The 26,546-nt window shown below is 40.0% G+C and overlaps 3 protein-coding genes and 1 long non-coding RNA gene across 8 annotated transcripts in view; 1 reads left to right on the forward strand and 3 right to left on the reverse strand.

Moving 5' to 3' along the window:
- Nucleotides 1–774: 774 nt before the first annotated feature.
- oaz1a (ornithine decarboxylase antizyme 1a) lies at nucleotides 775–6,126 on the reverse strand. Its single transcript, XM_034700268.1, is given in 6 exon segments — nucleotides 775–1,404; nucleotides 2,366–2,451; nucleotides 2,642–2,817; nucleotides 3,151–3,237; nucleotides 3,239–3,305; nucleotides 5,925–6,126. Coding segments are annotated over 6 exon segments (666 nt in total). The 5' UTR covers nucleotides 6,044–6,126; the 3' UTR covers nucleotides 775–1,273.
- A 1,301-nt stretch (nucleotides 6,127–7,427) lies between these two features.
- On the forward strand, nucleotides 7,428–10,173 carry LOC117806068. 2 transcript variants are annotated; one of them, XR_004629593.1, is made up of 6 exons: nucleotides 7,428–7,707; nucleotides 8,570–8,680; nucleotides 8,902–8,977; nucleotides 9,070–9,204; nucleotides 9,452–9,522; nucleotides 9,696–10,173. It is a non-coding gene; the product is annotated as an uncharacterized LOC117806068 (long non-coding RNA). The 2 variants fall into 2 exon arrangements; XR_004629591.1 differs by lacking the exon at nucleotides 7,428–7,707 and having other exon boundaries at nucleotides 8,480–8,680.
- Nucleotides 9,808–13,932, reverse strand: amh (anti-Mullerian hormone). Its single transcript, XM_034674731.1, has 7 exons — nucleotides 13,645–13,932; nucleotides 13,103–13,423; nucleotides 12,860–13,029; nucleotides 12,643–12,754; nucleotides 12,470–12,569; nucleotides 11,959–12,377; nucleotides 9,808–10,678 (listed from the first exon to the last, which is right to left on the reverse strand). The coding sequence occupies exons 1-7, from the start codon at nucleotides 13,739–13,741 to the stop codon at nucleotides 10,275–10,277; spliced, it is 1,623 nt and encodes a 540-aa protein (XP_034530622.1). The 5' UTR covers nucleotides 13,742–13,932; the 3' UTR covers nucleotides 9,808–10,274.
- A 7,029-nt stretch (nucleotides 13,933–20,961) lies between these two features.
- Nucleotides 20,962–26,546, reverse strand: part of dot1l (DOT1-like histone H3K79 methyltransferase) — a 28,871-nt gene continuing 23,286 nt past the window's right edge. For 3 of the 4 annotated variants that reach the window (XM_034709709.1, XM_034709718.1, XM_034709700.1), the window contains 5 exons: nucleotides 26,159–26,364; nucleotides 25,592–25,665; nucleotides 24,803–25,513; nucleotides 23,292–24,107; nucleotides 20,962–23,172 (listed from right to left, as the gene is read on the reverse strand). In XM_034709709.1, coding sequence (XP_034565600.1) covers nucleotides 23,458–24,107; nucleotides 24,803–25,513; nucleotides 25,592–25,665; nucleotides 26,159–26,364 — 1,641 coding nt within the window. In that variant the 3' untranslated portion in view covers nucleotides 20,962–23,172; nucleotides 23,292–23,457. The remainder of the gene's footprint in view (nucleotides 23,173–23,291; nucleotides 24,108–24,802; nucleotides 25,514–25,591; nucleotides 25,666–26,158; nucleotides 26,365–26,546) is intronic. The other variant, XM_034709725.1, reaches the window with a different exon arrangement.

A 26,546-nucleotide genomic window follows, 5' to 3' on the forward strand; every position in this document is an offset into this window, starting at 1 on the left:
CTAATTTTAGATAACTTTAAAAAAAGAAAACATTCTGGAAGACATCTCACGACCCCCCCAGAGGGTCCCAACCCACACTTTGTGAACCCGTGGTGTATATGATGAGTTTTTGACTATTAAAACTTGTGAAATAATACCAAACTCTTTATTTTTGATTACTTTTTATCGATAGGTACAGCAGCTTGTATTGAAGGTAATACAGAAACAATGAAGCCAGATGTTCAGGGGTTCACTGGCAGCCATTTAAATAAATGTACTTTGTTGTCCTTGCTTGCCCCGACTGATTTTAACTTATTATAATGCTGAATCTAACATGACTTTTACAGCAGTGAAGCACCAGAGTTCATGGTGATCAAGGGACTTCACAGCGGTTTAACACAGAATGTTGCAGAATTGAGTCCACATTTACACTCAACTGAAGGACAGGTTAGCCAAGGTGTGAAAGGAGAGGTTTCAACTTTCCTTGAACCCTTTTTTCATTCTTCTCACTTTTTGTTTCAGTGCAACACAACAAATAACATCAAGAGAACTGACAGTGTGCATCCTCTTCTCCACATGTTGAATGTTTTGTGTGAACACTGCAAACTTGTCATTCAGAACTCTGAGAAATACCAGCACGCCCATGGGATGCTTTGACAGCCGACTAGTTACTAGAAAATTAAACAAGAATTAAGACTTTAGTATCAGCTTGAGAAAATGACAAATCATAAGTAAAAGGTTTTTTGAGGCTTACTGACACCTTATCTCCAACTTAACAAAAACAACAGACTCCACTTTGTAAGGTGAGTTCTTTTATTTAGTAGTTACAACATGCAGATTTCTATCAAGTCAATCAAAGCAACAAATAAAAATCATGCACACATTAAAAATTAATACAAATAGGAGAATCAAATGATAATTACTATGAAAAACATACCTACTTACACAAGTAAGATGAATTTAGATTTATCATAAATATCACACTGTGGAGATGATCATCAGGGTGGGTGTATCGGAGGAAATCACTACACATCAGAGGGAGTAATACAGAGGTGAGGACACACTACCCAGATATCACATGGGCGTTTGCTCTACATTCCTGGTATGTTAACATCTTACCCTAGTGCAAATATCATTGAAACACAGCACATGATAGGTAAAAGTAAAACAACACAACGCAATCTCACAGGAAACCTCAACTTTAACTTGGATAATATATTCCTCTTCAAGAAATTATAAAGATGAGCGGGCATGGGTTGCAATAAGAAGAAACATCTGTAACTGCTCAGCGTCTTTAATCATCGTCAGAGGAGTCCCGCTCGATGCTGTAAGCCATGAAGAAAGCGTCAGGGCGGGAAGGGACGAGGGGATGACCCGGTCTCACAATCTCAAAGCCCAGGAAACTGAATGTACGGAGCAAGGGAGCTGAGGACAAACAGGGTGTGAACAGATATGAGTCTCACATTTTTCACACACAAAGTTAAATCCCTTTGAATATTTAGAATGATGGTTTTTGACAGAAGTTAGAGGCAGGTCTGACATGCTTGTTATCATTGACTCTATGCTAGAGAAGAACATGTAACTAGTAAAGCTGTTTAACCCTCCTGTTATGTTGCTTTTTAAAGTCTATTTTAGGCACGATATGTTTTCCAAACCAGCTAAATGCAGCATAAAAATCTGGGGAGCATGTGACAGAAGAGGAGTCGTGTTAATTTATCATCATCACTTCATACAAATAAAAAGATTCAAAATTTAAAATAAATAAACAAAAATCTATGTCATGTAAAACTATTGTATTTATATTTAGGTCTTTCCAGTGTACATTAAAACAAGTTTTAACATTAATTTTAATATAAAGGAGTGAGTTCTCCTCATAGAACCATGACCTGTGAGAATTAAAGAACACCAATGGACTAAATCTGGATTTAAATTGTCAGTAATGGAGTTAAAAATAAGATTTAAAAAAATGTTTATTGGGTTTTTTTTGGGGTTCTGACACTTTTGGATAATTGAATATGCCCCGGGTCAAATTGAGCCAGGAACATTATTGCTGTTCCAGAGTTATCATCAAACTCAGTTTCTCCTGTTCCTAGTGTTACTTAATAGTTCTTCATCGGTGTAATAAAAGCATTTGATTGTCTAATGTAATAATAATGTAGCGGTCACTACTATCTGTACAAAGTAGTGCATGAACCACGCTATCTCCCTAACCCTAACATCGTTGAAGCCCATGACAAAAGTAATCCTCAAGTTCAAAACTTGTATAAAAACATCAGAAAACTAGATCTTTTGACTTTATCATTACTGTACATTTCACAAATGATTCAACTACTATAAATGTGTAACTGGAGAATATATAGAATAACTTGTATTGTTGTTGGCTCACCTCTATCGTCACGGTTCTTGTGGAAACAGATGAACACATGATTGACCTGCAGCTGTTCTTCTGCAAATTCCAGCAGAAGAGCGAAACTGTGAAAAATAAAGAACACAAGATGAGTCAATGTTTTACAGGAAGGATGTCATTTATATTTATATATACATTTCAACTACAGCAAATGAATATCGTCTTTGTCTTCTTTCAGTGGTGAAATAAATATTTAACTTCAAAAGTTTGAAGACTTCTCTTTTTTAAGGGTTACAAAAAGCGATGTCGACCGACCTGTCTTTGCTGCCCTCGGGCAAAGCTCCAGGAGGGATCTCCACATAAAGGTTCCCTCCTTTCAGCGCCGCCCTCCAAACACAGTGCTTGCCTTCAGTGCGACGGGGCTCAAAGAGCAAGAAGCGCACTCTGCTGTTTGCAGGGGGAGGTTCCTCAAGAACCAGCAACTGAGTATCCTAGTGATCAGAGAGGGAAAGAGGAGAGAGAGACACGTCTCGTATTAAAAACACAGTTTACAGATTTCAGAAAGAAAAGCAGTCAGAATGTTGAAACAGCTTCTGTGACTACTCAAGTTCAGTGACGAAAGGAAGGGAGTTCTAAAAAGGAAATGATTAGGTCAGCGCTAATTTGACTCATAAGTTATATAGATCACATAACTAACTACTGCAGCTTAGTCAAATGCACGAGCGATATAAAAAGCTGTGTTATCACTGGTCTTATACTGTAAGTGAACATCTTGTGATTCAAATCATATTTTAAAAACTTATTCAAAAAGTCCTTGTACTTACAGAATAGAATAGCTTAGCTGAAAGATTGCGATCCCGCTGGTCATTCCCTCGCCCACCTGGGATCTTCAGGGGTGGGAGAGGGGCATCAGGAGCACCACAGAGGCCCCGGACACGGGTTACTGCAACAGCGGGAGCACCTCCTGGGATTGGAGATACTGGTGGGAGAAACAAACATACATATGGAAGGGGGCATTGTTAACTGGATTCTAGCACAAACCAAACTGCTCATATAAACAGCTTGCTTGGCACTTATTACTGGGATTAGTAACTGATCTCTAAAATGACAGATCTGAAGTTCAATCATTACATGTCCATGTTTATGCACGGGTCTGTGGCACACTAACAGAAGGAGCAGGAGCACACGTCAGTGCATCACATAACTGATGACTCATTTTGAGGAAAAATGTCCTCGTTTAGTGTGTCAGCAATCAATCAGTCGTTTTCAACAACCCCTCAGGACCTGTTCTACCTTCATCTTACAGAGCCATACCATCCCCCCCATCTCTGCCTCTTCTTAGAAAATGTATCAATGTTTAACGTCCTAAGACAAATCTCTGCGTGCCTCAGTTTCTGTCAGACAACTTCAGGCTTGTCCCGTGATTTACAGAGCAGGGTCTGCCAGAGGAGCAGGTTCAGTTTGTTTAACCATTAGCCTACTTCAGCCCTCCTGCGTTGCTCCAGTTTCAAACAGGCAGGAACAAACACCAGTTAGGCAAGTGAGATCAGCCATTTTAATTCAGAGGCTGGGCCAAGCCAGTGTGCTCTATAGAATTAGCTCGGCTTGCTTGCGCAGAGGTCTGTTTGTGCGGCTGCATATATTTACAGTGTTGAGAGTAAAGCCTATTCTCAGCGCCGATCTGGAACACAAGCTATTAGAGGCAGCAGCAGCGGCAGCTCGACTCCCACAGCAACACACGCACTCACAGATGCTCTTACGCAAATGCCACTGCTATGCCATATCTGGGGCAGATGTGTGAGAATCAAATGAGGACTATTGTCACTCTCACCATAACTTGGGCTCACTGAGAAGAACATGTAACACAAAGCCCATTGCCTGGTTGTGCAACTAACGCAGGTCACCTAAATCCCATTATCAGATTATGCAAAACAGCCAATTAGCATCTTCACATTAAATCTTCCATTTGTTCATTTAAAATCGGCACAGCAGTAGGCTTTGTTAATCCACCTCTTCATTCTGTTTTTTCTTTTCTTTAATCCACACATCCGCACGAACAAACAGCAACACAAATACAGAACCAGTCACATGAGCTGTGAGTCTTGAGCTGCTTCTTGCACAAGAGCACCTCGGGAATGTACGAAAACATTCTGAAACAACACTCGCATCTTGCTAGACCTCATACTGTTAGTGATAATAAACTGGACAACCCACTGTTATAATCTCTAATCTCATTGTGCGCTGCAGGATTATTAACTGTGAATATTTTCTTTTTAAAAAAGGCCTCTGCTCAAAAACACAGCTGCCGAATATGTATATAATTCTTATACAAACACATTTTACACCATCGAACGACAATATGCATCATTGGAGTCTTGCATAATAATATTTTCATCAATTTATAATCCCCAAGGTGGATTAAATAATCGAATTGTATATAAATGAATGAATATAAGTGCAGATCTAAAGACAACAGACATCTTCTGTGTACAATGTGTCATTATTGGACTCCTCATTCTTCATGCCACCCCCCTTTGCTGTGCAGTGGAAATTTCCTACGAGTCCTTCACAACAGTGTGGCAAACAGCCTCGACCAAAATCCTGTCAGGACACGACTGGGGTTAAAAAACACTCTGCTGAATGGTTGTTTTTTGGGGTTTTTTCAACATATGACCCATTTCTGCAGGATGAATGTCCTCTGTGAGGCTTTTCTAGTCAACAATCGACAGAGCAAACAAGCCATTCAATCTCATATATTCCCTTCACAATGGCTGTGATCAGGTTTATAATTCAGGTTAAAGCTAACAGTAAGCTTAAATGTTGAACCATTTTGACTTGGCAATATATCATGAATCGTTTCAAACGAGGCACACAATGCAAACATTACCCGAGCTCGATGTTAAGGTGCAAAAAAACAACCCCATGTATCTTCAGATGATGAATTCAGCCATCATCATTTAACTACGTGTGTTGGCGTAATGCTGATTTTACATAACGTTATGTAACTGTTCTGAGGCTCAAATATTATCATAATGAGAATTGAATCATTTAACATTTTGTTGTTTACTCTACAATTGCAAAAAAAATAAGACAATGCAAGTTTAATGATACCTTGATTGCAAACATGTGCAGTTAAACGCAGGCGGTGAATACATAAAGGAAAAATACAGCCATGTAGTCGTTTAATGAACATATTGCGCATGGTGTTAATTAATTAAAAATGCAAACACGACCCTTTCAATGATAGTTAGTGAGACATTTAGCATTTAACCAGCAGATCTATGTTCACATATTAGCTTGTAGGTTAGCTTAAAACAAATGTTCTAAAAATGTCATAAATTAACGACACGTTTTTATTATTCAGGGGTATTCAAATATGGTTTTTTAGCTTCTTATAAGACACGAACCTGTTTTTTAAGTGACTGCTTAATCGTATTTCGGATATGTGCAATAAAATAATCCTGTTATGTAAACAAGAAACACGGGGTTTGTTGCGGACTGCTCCTTTAAACGCGCCTGTTAACTAGGCCGCAGATTCTGAACCTTAGCTTAGCTTAGCTTAGCTTGCTAACAACTCGCAGCGACTGTAACAACATACCTTTCACTTTCAGGTTTATTACTGGACTGCTCAATGACAGGCATCTCGGTTAAGTTTCTCTCTTTTTCTCTAACAAAACAATGACTATTCAAAATCGTCTGTAGGTTAGATTTAACCATCCGGCCAGCGTCCGCACCAGCTGCTCGCTCTGTCCTCCCTCTCGCCTTGTGTTGGGCTTTGGCTGGAGGCAGCAGTATGCAGTGTTTGTCAGGGGGAGTGTCTTATCCAGCATGACGTGTGAGGGGGAAAATATGACGCAGTTACTTTAGGAAACATTCTCCTAGATAAAAAAAAAAATGTAATAATAAATTGATAAGAAGCAATCTTAATGAAATACTATTCCCAGATAGACAGAACAGGAATTATATTTTACATAAATTTGACAAAAAAAACCAACAGAAAATTAAGAACGATGTATCTCACGAGCGGCAACCTCCAGTCTAAAAATATGAGTCCAATGTGGAAGTGCTAAAAACTGTAGTTCATCAAGGATCCGCTTGAGGCTGGCACCAGAAACCACATACACACCAATTAAAAAAAGGCAATCTTTACAGCAGAAATAAACATGTTTACAGCCTGGTTCAAAAGATGAGTGAAGTCTGGATAGCTCATTTCTTGATCGGCAAACACTGTACGGGGGTGAATTTTTTTCTAACGTGGCAATTTCGAAGATGTTGAGATTACGAGTCTTCCAATGAGAGGCACAGCTGACTTGATTGACAGGCGGGATCACTGTAGTTGTTGGCGAAGAGGCTCAAAGCCTGCCTCTTTACCTCACACTAGCTCGACAGCAGCAATATTTATATATATATAATAATATACCATTTTTCCGTTGCTTAGCGCCGCTCCAGTGGCTGTTTGTTGCAGCAGCTCTCTCTTCGTTGTTCTTTTTTTTCGACTTTTTTTTATATCTGTTTAGTTATCTTTGTATTTGTAGCCGGTCAAGATTTTTAATGACTCATTTGTTGGCCATCGACACCATACTGGCTACTTTTTCAGTGGTGTTTTTACTATTTTTGTTCCTGTCTGTGTCCGGAGATCCTGCATGTATCCATTGTAACATTGTTTACATACTGCCTGCCAATCAAGTCAGCTGTGCCTCTCATTGGAAGACTCGTAATCTCAATATCTTCGAAATTGCTGTGTGTATGTGGTTTCCTGTACTTCCGGAGCCAGCCTCAAGTGGATCCCTGATGAACTGCAGTTTTTAACACTTCCACATTGGACTCATACTTTTAGGCCGGAGGTTGCCGCTTGATCACAACAAGTTAAAATAAAATCTGATTAGAAACAACTTTATCAACAGCATTTAATTTTTATTTCAGTGCAACACCAAATAGGGCACTATTTCCAAATTGAGCATATTCATTCATAAAATATATTGTTTGCAAAACCGCTGGGACTAGATGGCCTCCGTCTGTTGCCGTCAATTGTTCAGCAAGCGATCACGTACATTTGTATGCTAATTTAAAGCGCGGCCAGGAAGATAACAATGGACAGGTGGTTGAAATGCTTCTTGTTTGACAGAAATAAATCGGTGTGCTCCTTGGGCCACCAAGGTTCTAGCTGCCTCAATCTTTAATTGTTTCTCAAAATATTGCACTACAAAAGCATATCATTTGTTTCATCTTTCATTTCAATGTTATTATGGCACTGTAAAACCACATGCATAGATTTATTCATGTTTTTTTCCCATATTATTTCCTGAACATTTTTCTCAGCCACACAAGAGGGTACTTGGCTGAACTTGTCCTTCTGGACTGATATCCATGAATGGTTAAAAGTGAGAATTAAATCCATTCAAATTTCCTTTTCAATAAATGAAATAACTTTTGGTTTGATATTAAAAAATAAAAGTGATGAAATCTGCTGTAACATAATCCTGTACCTCTCAAAATTCTTTATTCATAAAAACAGGAATATGAAATCTCCCCCCAAATTTGTTGTTTTTCTATATGGAACTTAAGACTTACCTTTTTAATCTAGCTTTGAATTTGGAGTAATTTATTTTTAGTCCTGGACTGCATTATTCTTATTATTTGAATCATTGCTTTAACATTTATTTATCTTATGTATTCAATTATTTATCTATCTATTTCCTGTAGTCATCTGATCTTGTCAATGCTACCTTATTTTTAACTTTTATTTCCACTCTTATTTATTTTATTAATTTTACTGTGTTGATTTTATTTTATTTTATTTTTAAGTATTTTATTTATAATCATGTGTTTTATAATTTTACCATTGCTGTTGTTTTCTGTCTCTATTTTATTCTGTGAAGCACTTTGGGCTGCATGTTTATATGTATGAAAAGTGCTATATAAATAAAGTTGAGTTGAAATAAAATTAGAAATACTCCATTGGGCTACTTCAAGTACTTCATATTGCTAAATGTATTTTTATACTTTATATCATTTTTCAACACTGTATTGTAATCCCACTGGCAGTAGGTGTTCAACAGTATTAAGCTACTCCTTACAAGTGACAGCTGGTTGAACTGTTGATGTTGTATTGTGTTATCCTAAAGGAAATAGACTAATGCTTGTCACTGTAGCTCTCCCGAGAGTATCAACAGTGTCAGTCCACGCTATGACTGTTTTCCTTTTTTCAACATCTTCCATCTGTGCCTGTCAATCATGGAGCAGTGAGCGTGGTGCAGGGTGTTTAAAACACTTCCTTCAGAAGAGAAATCACTATCATCACAACCACATTAACCTTTGCTTCAGTGGGGAGATACAACTGATGTTGTCAATCAGGTAAGTTCCCTTTTTCCTATAACATTCAACTTAATTATTTAAATCCTATTTGTCTTTTTTAAGCAGCTGTAGATGCCTATTTCAAGCTGCAGCAATGCCAGTCTATGACTAACAGTCACCTACAGTCAGAGAGACTGTACACTGTTCATGGTAGTTCATGCACTTTAGAAACATATCAATGTTCAGGTGTTGTAATCCAATAAAAGGTTTATCATTTCTAGCTTCATTCCAGATCCAACTCAACCTCAACCTGCAGCACATTGGGAGCCAAAGTTGAAATATCTTAAAACATCACAAGTAAGAAATATTTCATAATCAATAATAAAGTGTATTTAATGCAAACTGCAGCTATAATACATGCATCTGACTCTGTTTTCATTTGTCCGCAGTGTCTTACGAAAGAATTCTGTCCATTGAAAATTTGAGCGATGTCCCAAACCCATGGAAGGGATTAACTATGAACCGCTGTATAGTGGTGGCACTGGTGGTACTGCTGGTGAGCTCAGGGGTCAATGAGCTGCATGGTGAGTACCGTTACTTCACTTATATCTGAATTAACTCTTTGAGTAAGAATACAAAATAAACAGTAATATTGACAGTGTTGAAGTAATGCTTGTGTTTTACCATTGTTGTGTTAATACGAAGAATGTATTGTACATTAATACCTCTGCATCTAATATTACTTAATTTATTTTAAATACCACAATTGCAAGATGCCTTTTTTTGTAAACTCTTTCTCAGTTCGAGAATAATTTTTTTTTGGTTTTCCAGAGGCTATAGACTCTTTTGTTGAGGAGACAGGGTCTTTTATTGGAAGTCTGCAAGATGGATTAATAACTCAGGTATTTTCTGTCTCTGTAATAATTTATATCAAACCAAAATAGTGTACAATGATCTATCATTTTCAAGTGAGTGAATTTGTGATGTTTTTGTTAAATTTGTATATATGGGTGTGTCAAATATATGTGACAAATATATTTTTTTAATCACACTATGTTTTGTTTCCTGCTGTCAGCTCCAGATTTCCCCATGGGACAGCTTTATGGGTTGGTGGGGAGCTGAAGAAGTTGGAGTGATAAGAAGACGTAAAAAGCCTATGAGCAGCAAAGTAGTCCTGAAGCCCAAAATTAAAGAATGATCTAGATACAATGTTTATTGAACAAATGAAGGATCAAAAAAGCAGCTGGTTTCTAAATGAAAGGACACTATAAAGTCAGCAATATAATTCAATTTCAAGAGTTGAAGAAGACACAGAATGTAAAACCTCACCTTTTTTTTGAGTCATAAACATATTTTTGTTCAGATTACTTCTTTGATTGAGAAAATGAAGGATTTGCAACTTCTGTTGAAGACAAAGACCTATTTTGATCTACAATTCAGTTGTCATATTTTTATCATGCAGAATACTGTGCAGCGTGCCTCTACTACAAATAATTCATTGTCTGAGTACATAGCTTAAAGCAACCTAATTGAATAAACATCTGCTACTATGACTTCTGTGTGAATAAATAAATCCCATCAGAGCAGCATTGATGACAGTTTTCCCTTACAAAACAGGCTCAGTGACTGTGCACAGATATAGAGTTAAACTGCTTTAGCGGCAGCCACACTCCTTCGCCACCACATCTGGTTTGATGGAGAGGTAAGTCCCATGTTGGTTCATGTCGACCACCTCCAGGTGTTCGTAGGCCACTGGCACACAGCATGGCGCCCGCTCGTCCACATTCCCGCTCTCAATGTGGAAGTTGAGCAGAACTGCGTGGTTGTTGGTGTTGACCAGGGGGAAGGCACAGGAGCCATGGCAGTTGTTGATGTTCGCAGTGTTTGGACCCACTAGAGTTCTTTCAAGGGACACGGTGAGGCTTTTCAGCCTACAGACGTTGCCCATTGAGTTGTTGCGGCCAGCTCTGGTGGCCCGTAGTCTCTTCTCCACCTCATACGCTCGGGCCACTGTCTGCAGAGCCTTCAGCAGCAGGAACGCACAGTATTGGCTTTCTCCTGTAACATGCAGAAGGGGAAACAGAGATATCCATGAAAAATAGAACTGGGGACTGTTTATTAAAGACATCTAAATTACATCAAGTGCTCTACTTGAGACATTTCTAATTTTTAAAAAGCAGGATGATTGAGCCAGGTAGACCAAAAGTTTTCAATTGAGAATGTATTAGTACTTAGGAAATACTGAAAGTAGTATATAAATAGTGGAAAATATTAGCTAAAAGCAATATATTTAAAGAACTGAAATAATAATGTGAAATATAGCTAAAGTTTTTTAATTATTAAACATAAAAAAATCCAACAGTACTGGACGAACAAATAACAAACAAATGTAGTTTTAAATCTATTTGCTAAATAGTACGCTAAAAACAGAAACTGATCAACTGTTGAAACAGCTAGCTTATATAAACCGATAAACTGTTGAAATATCTAGAAATTACTTTCAACTTTTAATTTGAAACAGATAGTGAAAAAAAATAGGTAAACAACTTAAACCATGACCTAAATGATGTTATAGATATACACTTGAGATAGCTTAAAGGTATGAGCTGAACACAGCTTAAACAAATACTTAGCTAAAAGCAACAGACAACTGCGACATTAGCATAAAACATTGTTAGTGGATAAATAGTTGGAAAGGCCATAAGTAATTTCATATAGTTGAAAAAGTTGAATAAACTTTCTATATAAACAACTGAAATCATGAACTAACAGTAGCTGATGAACAAAGTGTTAAAATAGCTCAAAGAGATGATGGGTGAACAGCTGAAGTTGTTAGCTCAGTTGTAGTGTAGATATGACAAAGTTAGCTTGATGTGGTTAAACAGTTAAAATGAATGGTCTGCAGTAATGTTCAAAGCTCATATGAGGAGCGTTGGACTGTTTATGAAATGGACTGAAATGATTACTGTGGTGTCTAGATGAACCAGAAATCAACCCTCAGATCACTGGAGACAAGATTGATTATTTTTGTTTAGTTATCAAAAGAAGCGATTGCCGAAAAAGGCTGTATTTGTATATTTTCAACTCTAAAGTGTAACAGTGAATTAAATGTATGAGCAGGATGATATTTATCATAAGCAAACACTGCAAGCACAGAACAAGATCAGCAAAAAGCTAAGTTGTTTTTGAGCAGGGGGTGCAAAATTCAACACAAACATACATTTCCTCACAGGAGTTTTTAAACAGTTAAAGTAACCTGAAGTTATCCAAAATCTCTGGATGAGATTTAATCTGATAATGCTGTTTAGTTGCCTGTTTTCATGTTGGCCACACATCACCTGCTGCAGGTTGTGTCTTTGGGAATGCACTGTGTTCTTTGAGCCTCCCCAGCTTCTCTATGGCTCTGTGACCCACATCTTCCTCCCTTATCACTGTCGTTATCTGCTCCATAGCCTGCTCCAACCTCTGCCTGAGCTCCTCCAGCAGCGCAGGAGACAGGGACAACTCTCCATGATGCACCTGAAACCTGGAGCCCCAGCTGGAGAAGGAGAAGATGGTGAGGGCCGAGGAGTTGATCAGTCCTGCCAGCAGGGTCTCACTAGAGGACAGGCCAAGGGTCAGGGGAGGCAGGGACTGTAAGGATTCAAGCTGAAGGGAAGAGGAGGGAGGGTGGCTCTGAGGCAGGACATCACCAAGGAACCGCCTCAGCTCACAGAGGAAGGAGGAGGTCATGGATGAACCCGAAACATGTGCAGATCTGAAAAAAGAGGGTAAAAATGACTTACCACTGCTCTGAAATGAGTGTGGTAAAATATCAAAAACAAAAGGGAACAAAAAAGCTAAGTCAACCTTGTTTCAGTTCTTCTTTCCCTTGAGAAAAGCAGAAGTGGAGTCATGCTGAAGTTACTTCCTGATTTTCCACCAATAAAGATGTTTCTTAACCTTTGCTCTACAAATAGAGGAAGTGTGAGGAGAGTGCACATGAAATAAAAAATGTTTGTCTGTCTCATTTTAAATCTTACTCATAACAGGGGGATTTGTCTCAGCAGAAATCCTCCATTTACGCTGGACTTTGCCCTCTGATTCTTTTCCTGCCAGCATTATGTATTGTGTTTCTCCTGAAATGCACACGGTCTGCAAACGACAGCAGGAAAACAACAAAAAGAAATGTGACAACATCATTTAGTGAGCTTGGGGCAGTTTTCAATCATGAAATATTCTCATCACACCTTTCTTTACCTGTGTGCTAGGATGCAGTGCACGGCTGGTGAAAGTAACCTCCAGGTTTGCTCCTGGAAGGGGACTTTCAAAATCTAAGAGCAGCACGGGGTTTGACTTCAGCAAATGAGAATGTGGGAGGTCAAAGGTCAGCTTGAGTGATCCTGTCTCATCTCCCTCTGACAAGAGCTCTGATGGAGAAAACAAAGCATGCTTTAAGAAAAAGAAGCAGGGGAAATAGTTACAGTTAGAGGGAACTATTACCTCCAGATAGATGCCAAACCTCCAAGCCCTTTCTCTGGTTTCTGCTGGTTTCTTTGGCAAGCTCTGTTAAAAGTGAGGCTGAGGAATTTTCAGATCCTGTGCAGATTCCAAACAGAGTCATGGTGTCGTTTGTGAGTTCACCATTGTCACCAACACTGTCACATAACTCTGCAACCACATCGTCCACAAAGCATGGTGAGAGGTTAGGAAGGGGTTGTGAAACTGTGGAGCCTGATGAGGTCTTTGTTGATAAGGTGTGCGCTCCATTTGTTACATCTAACCCGTCTCCTGTCTCTGTTGTGCTGGTCATGGGGTGATCTCCTTTCAGAGAAATGCAAAATAAACAAATTACATTTTAAATTGAGGAACAGGTAAAAGCTGGAGGCAGAAACAGCATGCAAACAGTACAACCTGTGCTCAAAACATACTTATTGAGGAGCTATGCAACAGTAGCTCCACAACATGACATTATGCATAAAACAGCATGACTAATGGTGCACATATTTGCAGGGGGTTAGTTAGTGTAGATTGTGCAGTCTGACCTGTTTTTGTGGGCTTACAGAGAGGGATCAGAGCCACGCACATCCCGGTACAGCAAAGCATCAACGATCGACAGACGGAGAAATCCACAAACAACATAGTTCACGGTCTGTTTGTGTTTCTGTGCAGTCAAACTCATGAGGATAGGAGTTTTATCCTCCCGCCTTCCCTTCTCACTAAATGGGGATCACGCTGCCAAAAAAGGACTATCGTGTGTCCTTGATGATTTAGACAGTGGGCTCTATTTGAGGTGTTTCCCTGCACAGAAAGGGGCTTTCTCACCTCCGCACCAGTCAGATAACAGGAAGGATGGAAAGAAAGAAAAAGGTAGTTGGATATGTGACAGTGAGGCATCAGAGGTTTCAAGGTTAAAGAGTAGCTCTTTAACTTTTCTCATGAATTCACTGTCTGCAATAAATGATGCCCCTGGCTGAAAGGTGAGAGCTAAAATTCTAATACTTCACAGTTATGAGACACAGATTGTAAAGTGCCTCGTTTAAAGACAGCTGGAAACCTCTCCTCCTTAAAGGAACATTGCAGTATTTCCTTATTTGAGGATGATGAGGATGATGCTCTCAGCAAAAACATTCTGTTAATGTTACAGAATGTTACTGTAATGTTTTCAGCAGGAAGTTTGCTTTGTGTTTAAAGGATGTTTTCAGATAACATTCTCTAAAAACATTAATAAAATGTTAAGTGACAATATTACACCCTACTGTTCTTGAAACATTTTCAGCGGGAAGTTTTCTTTATGTTCACGATTTGTTCTCAGATAACCTACTCTAAAACATTCAATAATCTGTGACCCAAAGAATGTTATCAAAACATCCATTGAATGTTAAAGATAAAACATTCTATCTTTGTTCTAGTTAAATATCATCAGAATATTCTTAGATAAAACATTCAGAGATTTGAGGCGTTAGAAACATCCTGAAAACGTTTTACAAGTTACTCTGAGAAAGTTGCTTCTTTGTTTGTTAAGTAACATTATGGGAACATTTTATAGAAAATACTCAATAATATTTTTCCTTAATAGTATTATCAAAACATCCTCTGAATATTAAAGACAAAATGTTCTTCTGTCATTAATACTTTTAAAAAAGGAACATTTTTAAACCGATAAACATCCTTAAGATGTTCTTTGAATATTGCACTCAAAACCTTGGCTGTTACCTTAATCAGAAATTATAGGGAATGGTAGCCAATGTGGTGGGAACATTCCCTGCTAGCTGGGCTACTACTTTGAAAAAAGTTCAGCATTATAAGAAATAAACTGCCTTGCTCTTCAGCTAAGAGTTAGTCAAGAGTATTCAGACCACTTGTGTGCATTTGCACAAGGCTGCATAGTAAGCTGTAGCTAGAAGAAGATTAGTCTGGCATAAAGAAATGGAAGCTAAATCTAAAGGTTGAAAACTATAACATCCCTACTAGCATTGCTAATTAACTTAAATATCCTTTTTATCTCATCCATATGAAATACAAAGTGACAACCCTAACAGTAATGACAAACTATGCCTTTATTTTGGACTATGAACCAGACTATTTCCTGGCCATCACAGTGACTCTCTGAATTTATGTCCTCACAGTGTGGATGTTAGTCATCCAGTGGAAACTCTAAGAAACTGCCACCCCACGAAAATTTTTGACTCATGAACTTTGGTGAAACTTGAATTCACATTTATTCTTCTGTATTTTATTGCAGGACATATCATTTTAATGAGCTTTATAGGAGTTGGTGGGCTGATTTTTTTCCCTTAAAGTTTGCACTTAACTGACAGGGACCTGTCCAGAGGGTTGGCCAGGAGCCCCCATTGAAATCTGCCTGGCCACCCCAGGTCATAACATCATAAACTCTGATTTGCTCTTTGCTTTGTCAGAGTTGGGACTTAATTACGGACTTAGTTACTGACTTAGTTAAAAAAAGAAACTATTGGAACTTTGATTGAATCAGGCAGCTTGAAGCTTGTTTTGCATTGCAATGTGAAACATTTTCTTTCTGTCGCTACTTGAATTTTTAGGAAATACTTTGTGTTGGAGAGGAATCAGTCCATTAAAAAAACTCCTGCACACTGACTTAACCTGCCAGTGAATTTATTGTTGACAGATAAACAGTGAGCAGGAGCGTGTCTGCATTATTAAAGTACTTTTTAACTTCAAATTGTAACTTTTGGTGAATATTGTCTTTTGAGTCATCAACTAATTAAGCTCATTTAAGATTTAAATGTTTCTTCTCTGTTGTGTTTCTTTGCAAAGTTGAAAAAATACATGCAGGAGTCTGTAAACTTAAATGTGGGTAGTTGAAGAAGATATCATTTGAGACAGGAATGCCAAATACATACTATTCATTTGTGTGTGTGCACTAATACTTCCCATCAACCCTGCATGAGACAGTGCCCACACTCAAAAAGCTCTGGACACACTCTTGTGAGCTTTGCTAACTGTTTCCCTCTGTTAGCAGCTTTTTAGCTTAACTCTGAGCTTAGATAAGCTAACAAGCTGGCGCCTCTAATCTTTATTTAAATCTTAGACAAACAGTAAATACATATATTTACAATGCTGTTGAACTATGATTACTATGACATCTTTTTATGCCATTCCACAGTTGGATTGTTGTTGACAGTTAATACTAAGTCAGTCATGTTCACCCTCAGACCAGGAAAAAGAACTATATACAGAGCTGAATGAAAACTCATCCGGTTATCCTAATGAATGTATTCTATGTTTCTGCTACTAGAAGGTGGGAACATGAAAAAAAGATCCAGAACAGAATAGAGGCATAAGATGTGACTCTGTCTCCCATCACCTCTCTCACAGCTGCTGTGTTGTTTTTTCAGACAGTCAAGGTCTCAGGCTGTTCAGTAGCCATGAATCTCAAGAGATAACGCCAAGAATGACAAGCACTGTTCATCATTCTTGAACCTTTGCTACATGTTATCAACACTGTGTTTTCTAGGACATTTCTTGGCAGGTACCTCATCACGCCATCCCTCGCAGACAACAACCTGAGGTTAATTCTGTATGTGTATAGTGTGGGAATCAGGGCTTGTATTCAGAGGCATATTTCTAAAACGATAGATTTTTTAATCTTGTGGGTGACTTTAGATGTCTCTGCATTCTTCTACGGATTAAATAAAGAATGCTCTTCTGAACAGTCTAACTCTATTCATGTCATCTCTTAAAACTGGGGAGCCCCTTGTTTTCTTCTGAATATTTAATGTTTAAGTTATCATTAACAGTTTCATAGCAGCTGCAGGAGAAAAAGGTTCTCAATAGAGGCTTCATAATGTTCCAGGAAATTTGCAACAGAAAGGGTTTTATGGTACTCCAAATTACAGTACCAGGAGCTCTGACTGTTTAGGAAAAAATGCAACAGCAACAGAATAAATAAAAATCCTTTACATAGATAAAATATGCTGCAGTGAGTTAAAATTTAGGAGCACAGTATGTCCCACAAAGTGATCATTTTTATCCTGCGTACAGCGGTGATGTTCTTGTGAACAAGATAACTTGTGCAGACATGAAAATTAAAGGAACCAGTTTGAGTGCACAAAGGATAACTCGTTAGCACAATCATCTTGTACACTTTAGAAGATAAAAATAATCACCTTTTCTGGACTTAAGGGGTAGAAACACATTAATATAGTGGACACTATAACACTATATTAACATATAAAGCATCCATCATCAAGCACCCGCATATATCTCCGACCTGCTCCATCCCTACATCCCCAGTAGACCCCTCAGATCTTCTGATCAGGCTCTGCTGCCTCGTGTAAGGCCTTTGAGCTTGTGCCTCAAACTCTGTGGAGCAATCTTCCAGACCCAGAATACTGTGCTGTTTCCACTGAGACTTTTAAAAAGCAGTTTAAGACTCATTAGTTTGTTATGGCTTTTGACCACCCTTTGTAATTTGTTGTTATTTTGTCAGCTTTCATTATTACATTATTTATTACACATTGTATTGTCTTGTCCATATTGATACTAAATAAAGTTTTCTTATTTATTACTACATGCCGCTTTAGACAAGTTTAAGTTCATGTGTCCAACTAAAAAGGCAGCTATAGATGTTTAATTTCTTTCATATGCCATTATTGATTGTGCAGATTTTCCAGGACAAGGTTTGATTATTTTTTTTAAATGTTCTTTATATTGTCAACATATCATCACCTCAGAAACCTTGTATCTTCAAAACCACTACTTTCCAGGAGGTAAAATAAATGTTTTGTGACATCCAGTAATTTAAAAACTTGTTGTTTTATGTTTTATGTGAGTACCTGCCTAGGAGTACGGATGAAACTTAGCTATTGTGCTAATTCCAGCATATTTACATTGAGGAACACTGTTGAAATGTTGATTAATGTGCACTGTCCTAATCAAATAAACTCAAATTAAACATTAAACATCACTTAATACAGCATAAGATTCAACGTCAAGCTTTTTTTTTTTAACACTTTCATTCATTATATTTTTGAATGATTACTAATAGACATAAAGGTAGATCAATAGCATTGATTAATGGAAAAAAATCAAAGGATTGAATATGGAGATACAAGGTTTCTGCCCAACAGTGGTGAGATGTTATTGTGCAACCTGTACACTTTTCTTTTTGTGATTGTAGAGCTATTTGTTCTGATCCTTTTGTATCTTTCATTGTAAAGGCCTGACTCTATGACCTACACAGAAATCATAATGTACCTTTGCCATCCTCTACACTCTACATCAGGGGTTCCCAAAGTGTGGGTCGGGACCCCCTGGGAGGTTGCTAGACACAAATGGGGGGTCGTGAGATGTCTTCCAGAATGTTTTCTTTTGTAAGTGTTCTAAAACTATTACATTTTACCCATTATAGAAAAAAAATATTGCCAAGAATAGTGGCTAACACTGAAATAAAACCTTAAAAATAGAAAATGTAATGTGTTTTCTGCCTTTCTTCTTACCAGATGACTCCTAAGTTTAGGGTTAATGAATAGTTGATTATCAAAGGCATCAGTAGCAGCAGGTTAATTCATAACAACACAGGAAACACAGACACATGCTCATATAGGTAGGCTAACTTTCTGCAGACCAGCTAAATGAAGCCACATTAAATCACTTTGAGGGATAGTGGGGGTCACGAGTCTTTAGCACCTATATTTTGGGGGTCGTGGGCTGAAAGTTTGGGAACCCCTGCTCTACATCTCGTCTTTTCTCATTTTTTTTAAAGCTTGTTCAGCATCAGTTATTTACTATTAGGTTTCAAACTAATAATTAAAACCTACCCTCTTTGAATTAGTTTGTAACACAATCATTACTAGCTGTCCACATAAATTAAACTACACACAACAAAATTAGTTCAAATATTATAAGAAACATTTTTATTAATAATCATAAAACGCAGAAAAAAAAACATTAATTCCATTTGTTTCATTATAACATCTTAGGATAAAAGCACCAACACCAAACAGTAACAATTTTATCATGAAAACCCAGGGCCTTTTGGGAGGCAGGTTTGCCGTTATTGCACCTCAAACCTGCCCTGGCTTCACCAATCAGAGATCACTGTACACAAACTGCAGGTCACATTTGTCCGGCATCGGTTCACCCCCCAGATAATGAGGGCACTCCCGGCAGAGGACAGTGAACCTCCTTCTCAGAGACACACATAAAGACAGAGGCATTTGTGAGATGAGGAAGAAACTGAAAGTCGTAGCCATTTCACAGCTTCTCGAGATCAAACCGACTCATAAAGCTTCATATAAAGCTGGATTTCACTGGACGGGCTGTGTGTAGGTGACAGTGAGAATGAACCTGGGGAGAGCTGAAAAGATGGCAGGTTGCTTTTTGCTTTAAATTTCACTTACTGAGGGAATTTACTGCCCTGAGTTTGGTTATCAAAGGGATTCCATAATGCCACATGCTGGTGAAAACATGTGGCACGCAGTAGTTTAAATAAAGTTGTTTACATCATTGCAAGAGAAAGTTCCTGAGTTACGACCTTTGGCAGGGTTTAGAGTAAACCGCCTCAAATGCAGATTAACAAAAACGTACCAGAGTGGCACTCAAAGTAAAACTGCATAGAAGCTTTAATTCAGATCAGACACCAAAGGACTTTAATAAAAGCGCCTCACTCCTCTGGCTGATTGTACGAGTAGCTACAAAATCTGTGATGAATGTAATCACCATTCCAACAAGCTGATTCTCACTTCCACATACACGTCGCTCCTCCAGGTTAGAGAAATTTCCGCAGGTTTGACCAGACTGCAAGAAAGCCGCTAAAGGCAAGCTTGTGTTGATGATTATTCACCCATAAAACCCTGCAGCACATCAGGAGAAGAGTAGTATTCATGAATAGCTGCAATTTCCTTGTTTTAAGTGAAGGAGAGCACCGTGCTGTCGGTCTGACTAGTAGTATTAAAAACTGACAGGAATCTGAACACACGTAAAAGCTGAACATGTATCTGCAGTTGTATCAAACACCAAGAGTAAGAAAATTAAAACAGCATCAACAATAATTACAAAAGAGCTCTCAGTGCTGGTAACAAATAGTCTCTAATTACCGTCTAAAACCGCCCTCTGCTTTTCACCCGAGCACTCACAGGTGAAAAACACATGTGTCTGCAGAGTGAGTGCACAGGACAGGACAATAAAGCTTTCATTATTACTCTATCTTCCCTTAGATATGCACTGGCTAGTGGAGAAACAAAGCGCGCACACACACACATACTGAGCGTAAGTGTATTCCACTATCAGAGAAAAAAAAGGAAGCTTGGCTGCTCACTTACACTCTAACACAAGTGTTCTACATCTTTGCAAATACACGGACCCTCACATTACAAGGTAGCAGAGCCTTGTCAGTAAGACATCCAGAGACAGACAGTGTGTGTTAGAGGTTCACACCTAATTTTGTAAGCACCATTTTAGTTTGTAAAATTGGAATTGCAATTGATTGGAAATAGAAGCACCATTTTTCCTGAAGAGTCTGGGTTGGTGAAATAAAACGAAACAAAGACGTGAAAACATCTGATAAAAGTGATGACGGTTCTAGTGCTGCAATTTAGTCATGTTCAAGCCACAGCACCTGTGTTTGTGTGTGTTAATACAGCTTTAAGTTTCTAAGTCTGTGTGTGTGTGTGTGTGTGTGTCACATGGACTCAGGTGCTGTTGTGTCACTGTGTTGTTGTAGGCACCATCTGTTAAGATCGTGTGGTGGCAAAGCGTCACACTCCTTGGCTTCAAGCCTCCTGTTTAACAGGCTGAAATTAAGGTCATAATGCTGCTAGCACCAAACATTTCTATTCACTTATAGATATACTCATTTATATATAGAGACTGTATATAGATACATTTATATACCTTTCTGTTTATGATGGAGAGACATAAAAGGGGAAACAAAAAGTTATGTACAAAAATCAGTGTGTCTTGTTCACTAATGATGAGCAGCTGACTTGAGTGATCACCTGCTGCGTGAGGAACGGGAACATCCCGTCTGCTCACGCTCACAGCCAGCTGTCATCTGAAGGTGGTGTCTACAGGTGTACAGTAGGCATTCAAAAAACCCGACAATAGCATATTAAATATGAGATAGGAAATGCCAAAACAAAGGCTTTAAAAATGTCCCTGTGTACAGCACCAATTTGTTTTTGATGTTTTCACTACAGAATAAATAAGATCAGGAACAGTCCAAACGTAGCACCGTTATTTTCAGACTGTGAGTCAAGTACACACACTATTGCATTCTACAATGTCAACACATTTCAGGACTTAAAAAAAAAGAGAATAACAAACAAACAAACGAGGCAAATGAAGAGACTGACGGCATAAATATAATCATCTAAATTATACACAACTATACAGAGAATGAATCACATTCACAGTACAAACACTGTTTACAAAAACAAATAACACATTAAAAAAAAAAAAGCAATCAAAAAGGTGTGAAGAGAGTCCAGTAGTTTCATGTGGTCATGGTTCATTGTTTCTCAGTGTGAGCAGAGCTGCATGCATGAGTGTGTGCGTGTCTGCGTGTGTGCATGTCTGCGTGTGTGTGTGTATGTCTGCGTGTGTGTGTGTGTTTCCACAGAATGAGTCCGAAACCTTATCTTAAAACTGCATTTCCCAACAGTGGAGATAAATACAAATAAGTTTAGCTTAAGAAGAGTTAAAAATTCCTGCTGTAAGAGTTTCCCACATGGTAGTGTCATTTACCAAATTGTGTGTAAAAGAAGAAAGAAAGTTCATAAGTTAAACAAAAAGAAAGAGAGTTACATTTTCTATGATTTTACCTGGATTCAGCTTCACTACAGCACCAAACAGTGAAGCCAAACACTCTTTGACATCACAGGGTGTCTATTAGAGACAGGCTAATGTCTACACAGAGCACCATCTGACTGGATGAAATTCATGGGTTATTTTTAATAATGTACTCATCTCCGCTCAGCGTCAATAGCACCCACTGCATGAAGTAGGATGAATGATGTGTGTTCAGGATTTCAAACATACTCTGATGTTTTCTTCCATCTACAGCTCACGTATCGGTTCAGAGGAGGTTAAATAGAATTGATTGCTCCTTTTAGAAGCAGATGAAGAAACTTTCACTGATATTTAAATCATGTGACATAAAAAGGGAAACACTGAAACACACCTGATTTTTTTTTTTTAAATCACTCAGCAACTGGTTTTACACCAGTTTGTCACAAAGAAAGGATTCTCGTTTTTTATTTCATACTTTGCTTTTAAAGTCGAGGAACTTCAAAGTCTTTGTTTTAATTTTAGATAATGATCGCGAGCCTCGCGTAAGCCGAACATTCAAGGGTTGTCACCGAACCAGGCAGGACTCGTACATCTTCTGCTACACAAACAACTGTGTCTCAATCGTCCCGCTGCTTGATTCATATTTGAATATTTTGCAACAGATTTTAGAATGACGGGAGATAACAGAGCGAGAGAGAGAGCATGCAGAGATGTCTAACTGCATGACATCTGAGCAGAGTTCAGTGAACCGGTCAATGTTTCTCTGTGTGTGTACGTGTGTACGTGTGTGTTTGTTTGCGATGATGAAACTTGGAGGGAATGTGACATGATGCGATTAAGCTCAAAAGATGGAGCTTGTGCTTCAATCTGTCATTGAATGTTACATTAAATATGATTATTTTGCTTAACAGTATAGTTGTTACAACAGTGACCATGATAAGAAAGTCAACTCTCATACTATCTAGCACCTTAATGTTAAACAAGACATCCTCATAATTAAGAGAACTGAGTTGTGGAGCAGCCACGTCACGCAGAAACACGACCAGTGCTGAGAGAACTCTGCTCAGGCTAACCATGGTGAGGGTTAATGTGTGTGTCTGTGTGTGCATGTGTGTGTGTGTGTGTGTGTGAGATAAGTTTATGTTCATGCGTGTGTCAGAGTTCCCAGTACAGAAGCCGGTCTTGGAGGCAGTTGGGTAGCGGGAGACGTTTTGAAGCACCGGTGAGTGAGGAGAGTGCCCTGGTCCACACCTGGACATTTGCATAGTTTATTTAATGTTGAGGTAGTTTTCATCAATTACCTGAAACATCGAGAAAGAACAAATGTGAGAGGCTTCATTATGAAAGAGATACAATCCAGTCATTTATCATCCCCGCACAGTTTTGATACTTTGAGTCTAAAACCTTGGAAGAGACTTACCTTGTTCAATCAGCACAACAGCTTTTGGGAGCACAGAGAAAACAGGTATTCTGTCTCTCACACTCCCTATCAGTCTCTCTTTCTAATTCTCTCCCTCTTTCCACCCCCTGATTGCCCTTTGCCCTTCTCCCTCTCCAACCTCCCTCCTTCCGCTCACTCCCAAACCTTATCTAGGCCGGGAGCCGGGGAGCTGGGAGCTGGTGTGGGTACCATGCATGCTCTGAGTCCTCCACATGCTCCCGCCACCACCTGTGCCGCTAGCTGGTGGTGGAGGGGGCAGCCGAGGGGAGAAGTGCACTGCAAATGGACGGGACGAAGAGGAAGAGGAGGTTGACAGAGAGGAAGAGGAGGGGTGGGCGGCAGTAGCAGGAGCGGCAGAGACAGACGCAGAAGAGGCAGAGGTAGAGGAGGAGAGGGATGACTGTGCTCTCTGGTGGTGGAGAGAGGAGTGGGACAGACGAGAGGAGTGGAGGGAGTCTGATCGAGAGGACGGCGGGGCGTCAGAGTGCGTGGTCGTCGAGGAGGAAGAGGCGCTATGAAGGGGTGGAGGAGGGGGCAGCGAGAGCGTGGGAGGAGAGGGGCTGTGCAGGACGGACTGGATGCGGCTGTGCTGCGCCTGGGAGAGAGAGTGGTGGGGGAGAGGTGAGGCTGCGGAGGCCAAGCGCGTGGAGGCTGGTTGCAGTGTGGAGTGCTGCTGGGTTTGGGAGGAGGTAGAGGAGGAGGAGAGACTGAGCAGAGAGCCGAGGCCTCCAGAGGTGGGCAGCGCCGCCCCAAACTGATGGGAGGACGCTGTGGGAACCACGTGGTGAAAAATACCTGCAAATCATACAGCAAAGATGGAGGGAAGGAGGAGGGGGGCAAGAGAGTGGAGGCGGAAGGGGGGAGAGAGAGCAGATAGAAGTGGCAAAGAGAGAGCAAAAGGGAAGGGGGGGGACAAAGAGAGAAGCAAGGACTGAGCCAGGTTGTGCATAGCGCCAAGCAAGTCTTCGACAAGCACATAGAAAGCAAACAGAGTCAGTTCACTGTAAGTCCAGCAGATCAGCTCTTCCCCTTTTCATCACTTTGCTTGATTTAATGGTGGGGTGTTTCTTTTGGCTCACGAGTGAAATGACTCTGACAAACATCTTAAACAGATACACCCACAGAAAATGAGTCTGCAGGATTGTTACAATCACTTCAAACTAGCTACATAATTCACAGTCAGTCACAGACTCTCAGATAGATTATTGGTTCATATTTTCATCAATCTTTTTTCTGAAGTTTTCATGTTCTCAAATTTTCTGAGGGTGTTTCCCACTACAGCATTTAAGCAGCCAGTCCATGTCAAAGCGATGCAGCACAGAAAGACAGCAGCACTGGACCTCCACTTACCTGGCATCACTCCTAGGCCCTCTCCCTCAGACTATTTCCACATCCTGATGAACCCAGACTACGTCTATCCCCTCATTATCAACTGTTTAATGGTCCTGTGTAAACCTGTCCATGATGAGGTTGCTTTTAGTGATGCTCACCTCCTGCCGCTCCCCCTGCCAGCCCCGGACTGGAGAAGCTTCCCAGGGCTGAGTGTCCGTTGACGAGTCGTGCGGTCGCACTTGCTGTTGATCCCGTCTGAGCCCCAAACAGAGACTGTAAGACCGAGGACCCTCCGAGCGGGAACTGAGGCCCCAGGTACTGTCCCACGGATGATCCCGTCGTTGAGGAAACTGCTACAGGACTTCCTCCAACCTTCCCGCTCAGGATGCCTCCTCCGCTGCTGGCGGCGGCAGAGATGAAGAGGTTTTGGCTTCCCAGGCTGCTGCTCGTCTTCAGCTCCCATTCGCGGCTGGCCTTCTGCTTCTGGAGGGCTTGTCGCTGGTCTGAACCACTGCCCTGTGCACCACCGCCACCACCCCCCCCACTACCACCACCACTGCTGCTGCCTCCACCCCGGGTCCCAGCTTCCTGACTGAGGAAAGGGTTAGGGGTCATGTAGTTGGATGATTCTCCATCACTGCCTCTTCTCATCTGCTGATGCTGTTGTTTGTGGTCAGAATCAGAGTCTGTACCCCGGCCAGACCCCCCCATGCCAAAGGGAGAGCCCCCTTGTCTCACGTCAGAGTTGGGTTGCTTTGGGTCAGAAATGGGGGAAAAAGTGGATTTCCACTTGCTGGTAGAGGACATGGAGGAGGAAGAGGAGGCCTCGCTGCCTGTGCTGTTACCACTACTGCTACCAGATTTTCTGCCTGGTGGAGTAAAAGAGACTGATTGGCTAAGGTTCTAAAAGTTTAAGATAAACTTTTATTGATTTATTTTATTCATACCTCTTTCATTATCCCCTATTCTACCAGGTCCATCCCTGCTTTCCAAGGATATAGTGGCGATTTTTCTTTCAATTCTAGGAAAAAACAACAAATGACATTGGAGTTTGGTAAGCAATACAAAATTATAAAAAAGCTTGTTTATAATCAATATGTCAGAGCAACAACCTCGAACACTGCAAAGAAAATGATCAATTTTCATGGAGGAGGGTACATGAATGCCTTCTACGGTGGCCCTGAAGTGCAAATCACAACGGCAAATCAGAAAACACTACATTAACCAAAGTGGAAGTAGAAGTAGGTACCCTCCGGGGACATGACTCATCGCGGATTGGACTGGTCTATCCTTTGACCTGGAAGGACATGATTTACATGTTTTCCAAATATGATAGCTGCCAGCGACAACGTACATGCTGCTAGTCATGTCCCCCGAGGGTACCTCCTTCTTGCGGTTTGGTTAATGTTGTAGTGTTTTCTGATTTGTTGTAGTGTTTTCTTATTTGCCGTTGTGATTTCTTCACTTCAGGGCCACCTTACCTTTCTTATCTCCCCACAATATTACTATTTTACCTTGAACTGGAGCTGTCGGCAGGATATCCTGAATCCTCGTCATCCGAGCTGGGCGCTGAGGAGTAACGACAGTTGCCATTGAGCTCCAGAGGGCGCTCTCTCTTTAAGACGGGAGGCTGGTCCAGGTCAGGCCCACTGGGGCTGCGACTCGACTGTTCAGGGGAGGAGATGGCAGAGATCTCCAGAGGCTGGTTGATGTTGTTCACCTGTTGAGACAAAGAACATGCAGGTTATACCCAGATGATACCTGGTAATCAAAACAGCATTCATCCACAGAGAGATCAAAGAGGAACTGTTAAGCTGAGCTCAGCAGACACTAGAAGAGAGCCTGTTGAAACGTGACATTTAACTAATCTGAACTTTAAACTCATATATATCATATTCATAT

This window comes from Notolabrus celidotus, chromosome 2 (genome assembly GCF_009762535.1).
Source record: "Notolabrus celidotus isolate fNotCel1 chromosome 2, fNotCel1.pri, whole genome shotgun sequence".
NCBI classification, from domain to species: Eukaryota; Metazoa; Chordata; class Actinopteri; order Labriformes; family Labridae; genus Notolabrus; species Notolabrus celidotus.

What these genes read in the sequence shown, in the direction of transcription:
- amh (XM_034674731.1), bottom strand. Translation starts at nt 13,741, where the DNA reads ATGTTGTTTGTGGATTTCTCCGTCTGTCGATCGTTGATGCTTTGCTGT. An exon ending in CACTGCATCCTAGCACACAG is followed by an intron (nt 12,755 to 12,859) that starts GTAAAGAAAGGT and finishes TGTCGTTTGCAG; the next exon opens with ACCGTGTGCATTTCAGGAGA. An exon ending in GAAAGAAGAACTGAAACAAG is followed by an intron (nt 12,378 to 12,469) that starts GTTGACTTAGCT and finishes CTCTTTTTTCAG; the next exon opens with ATCTGCACATGTTTCGGGTT.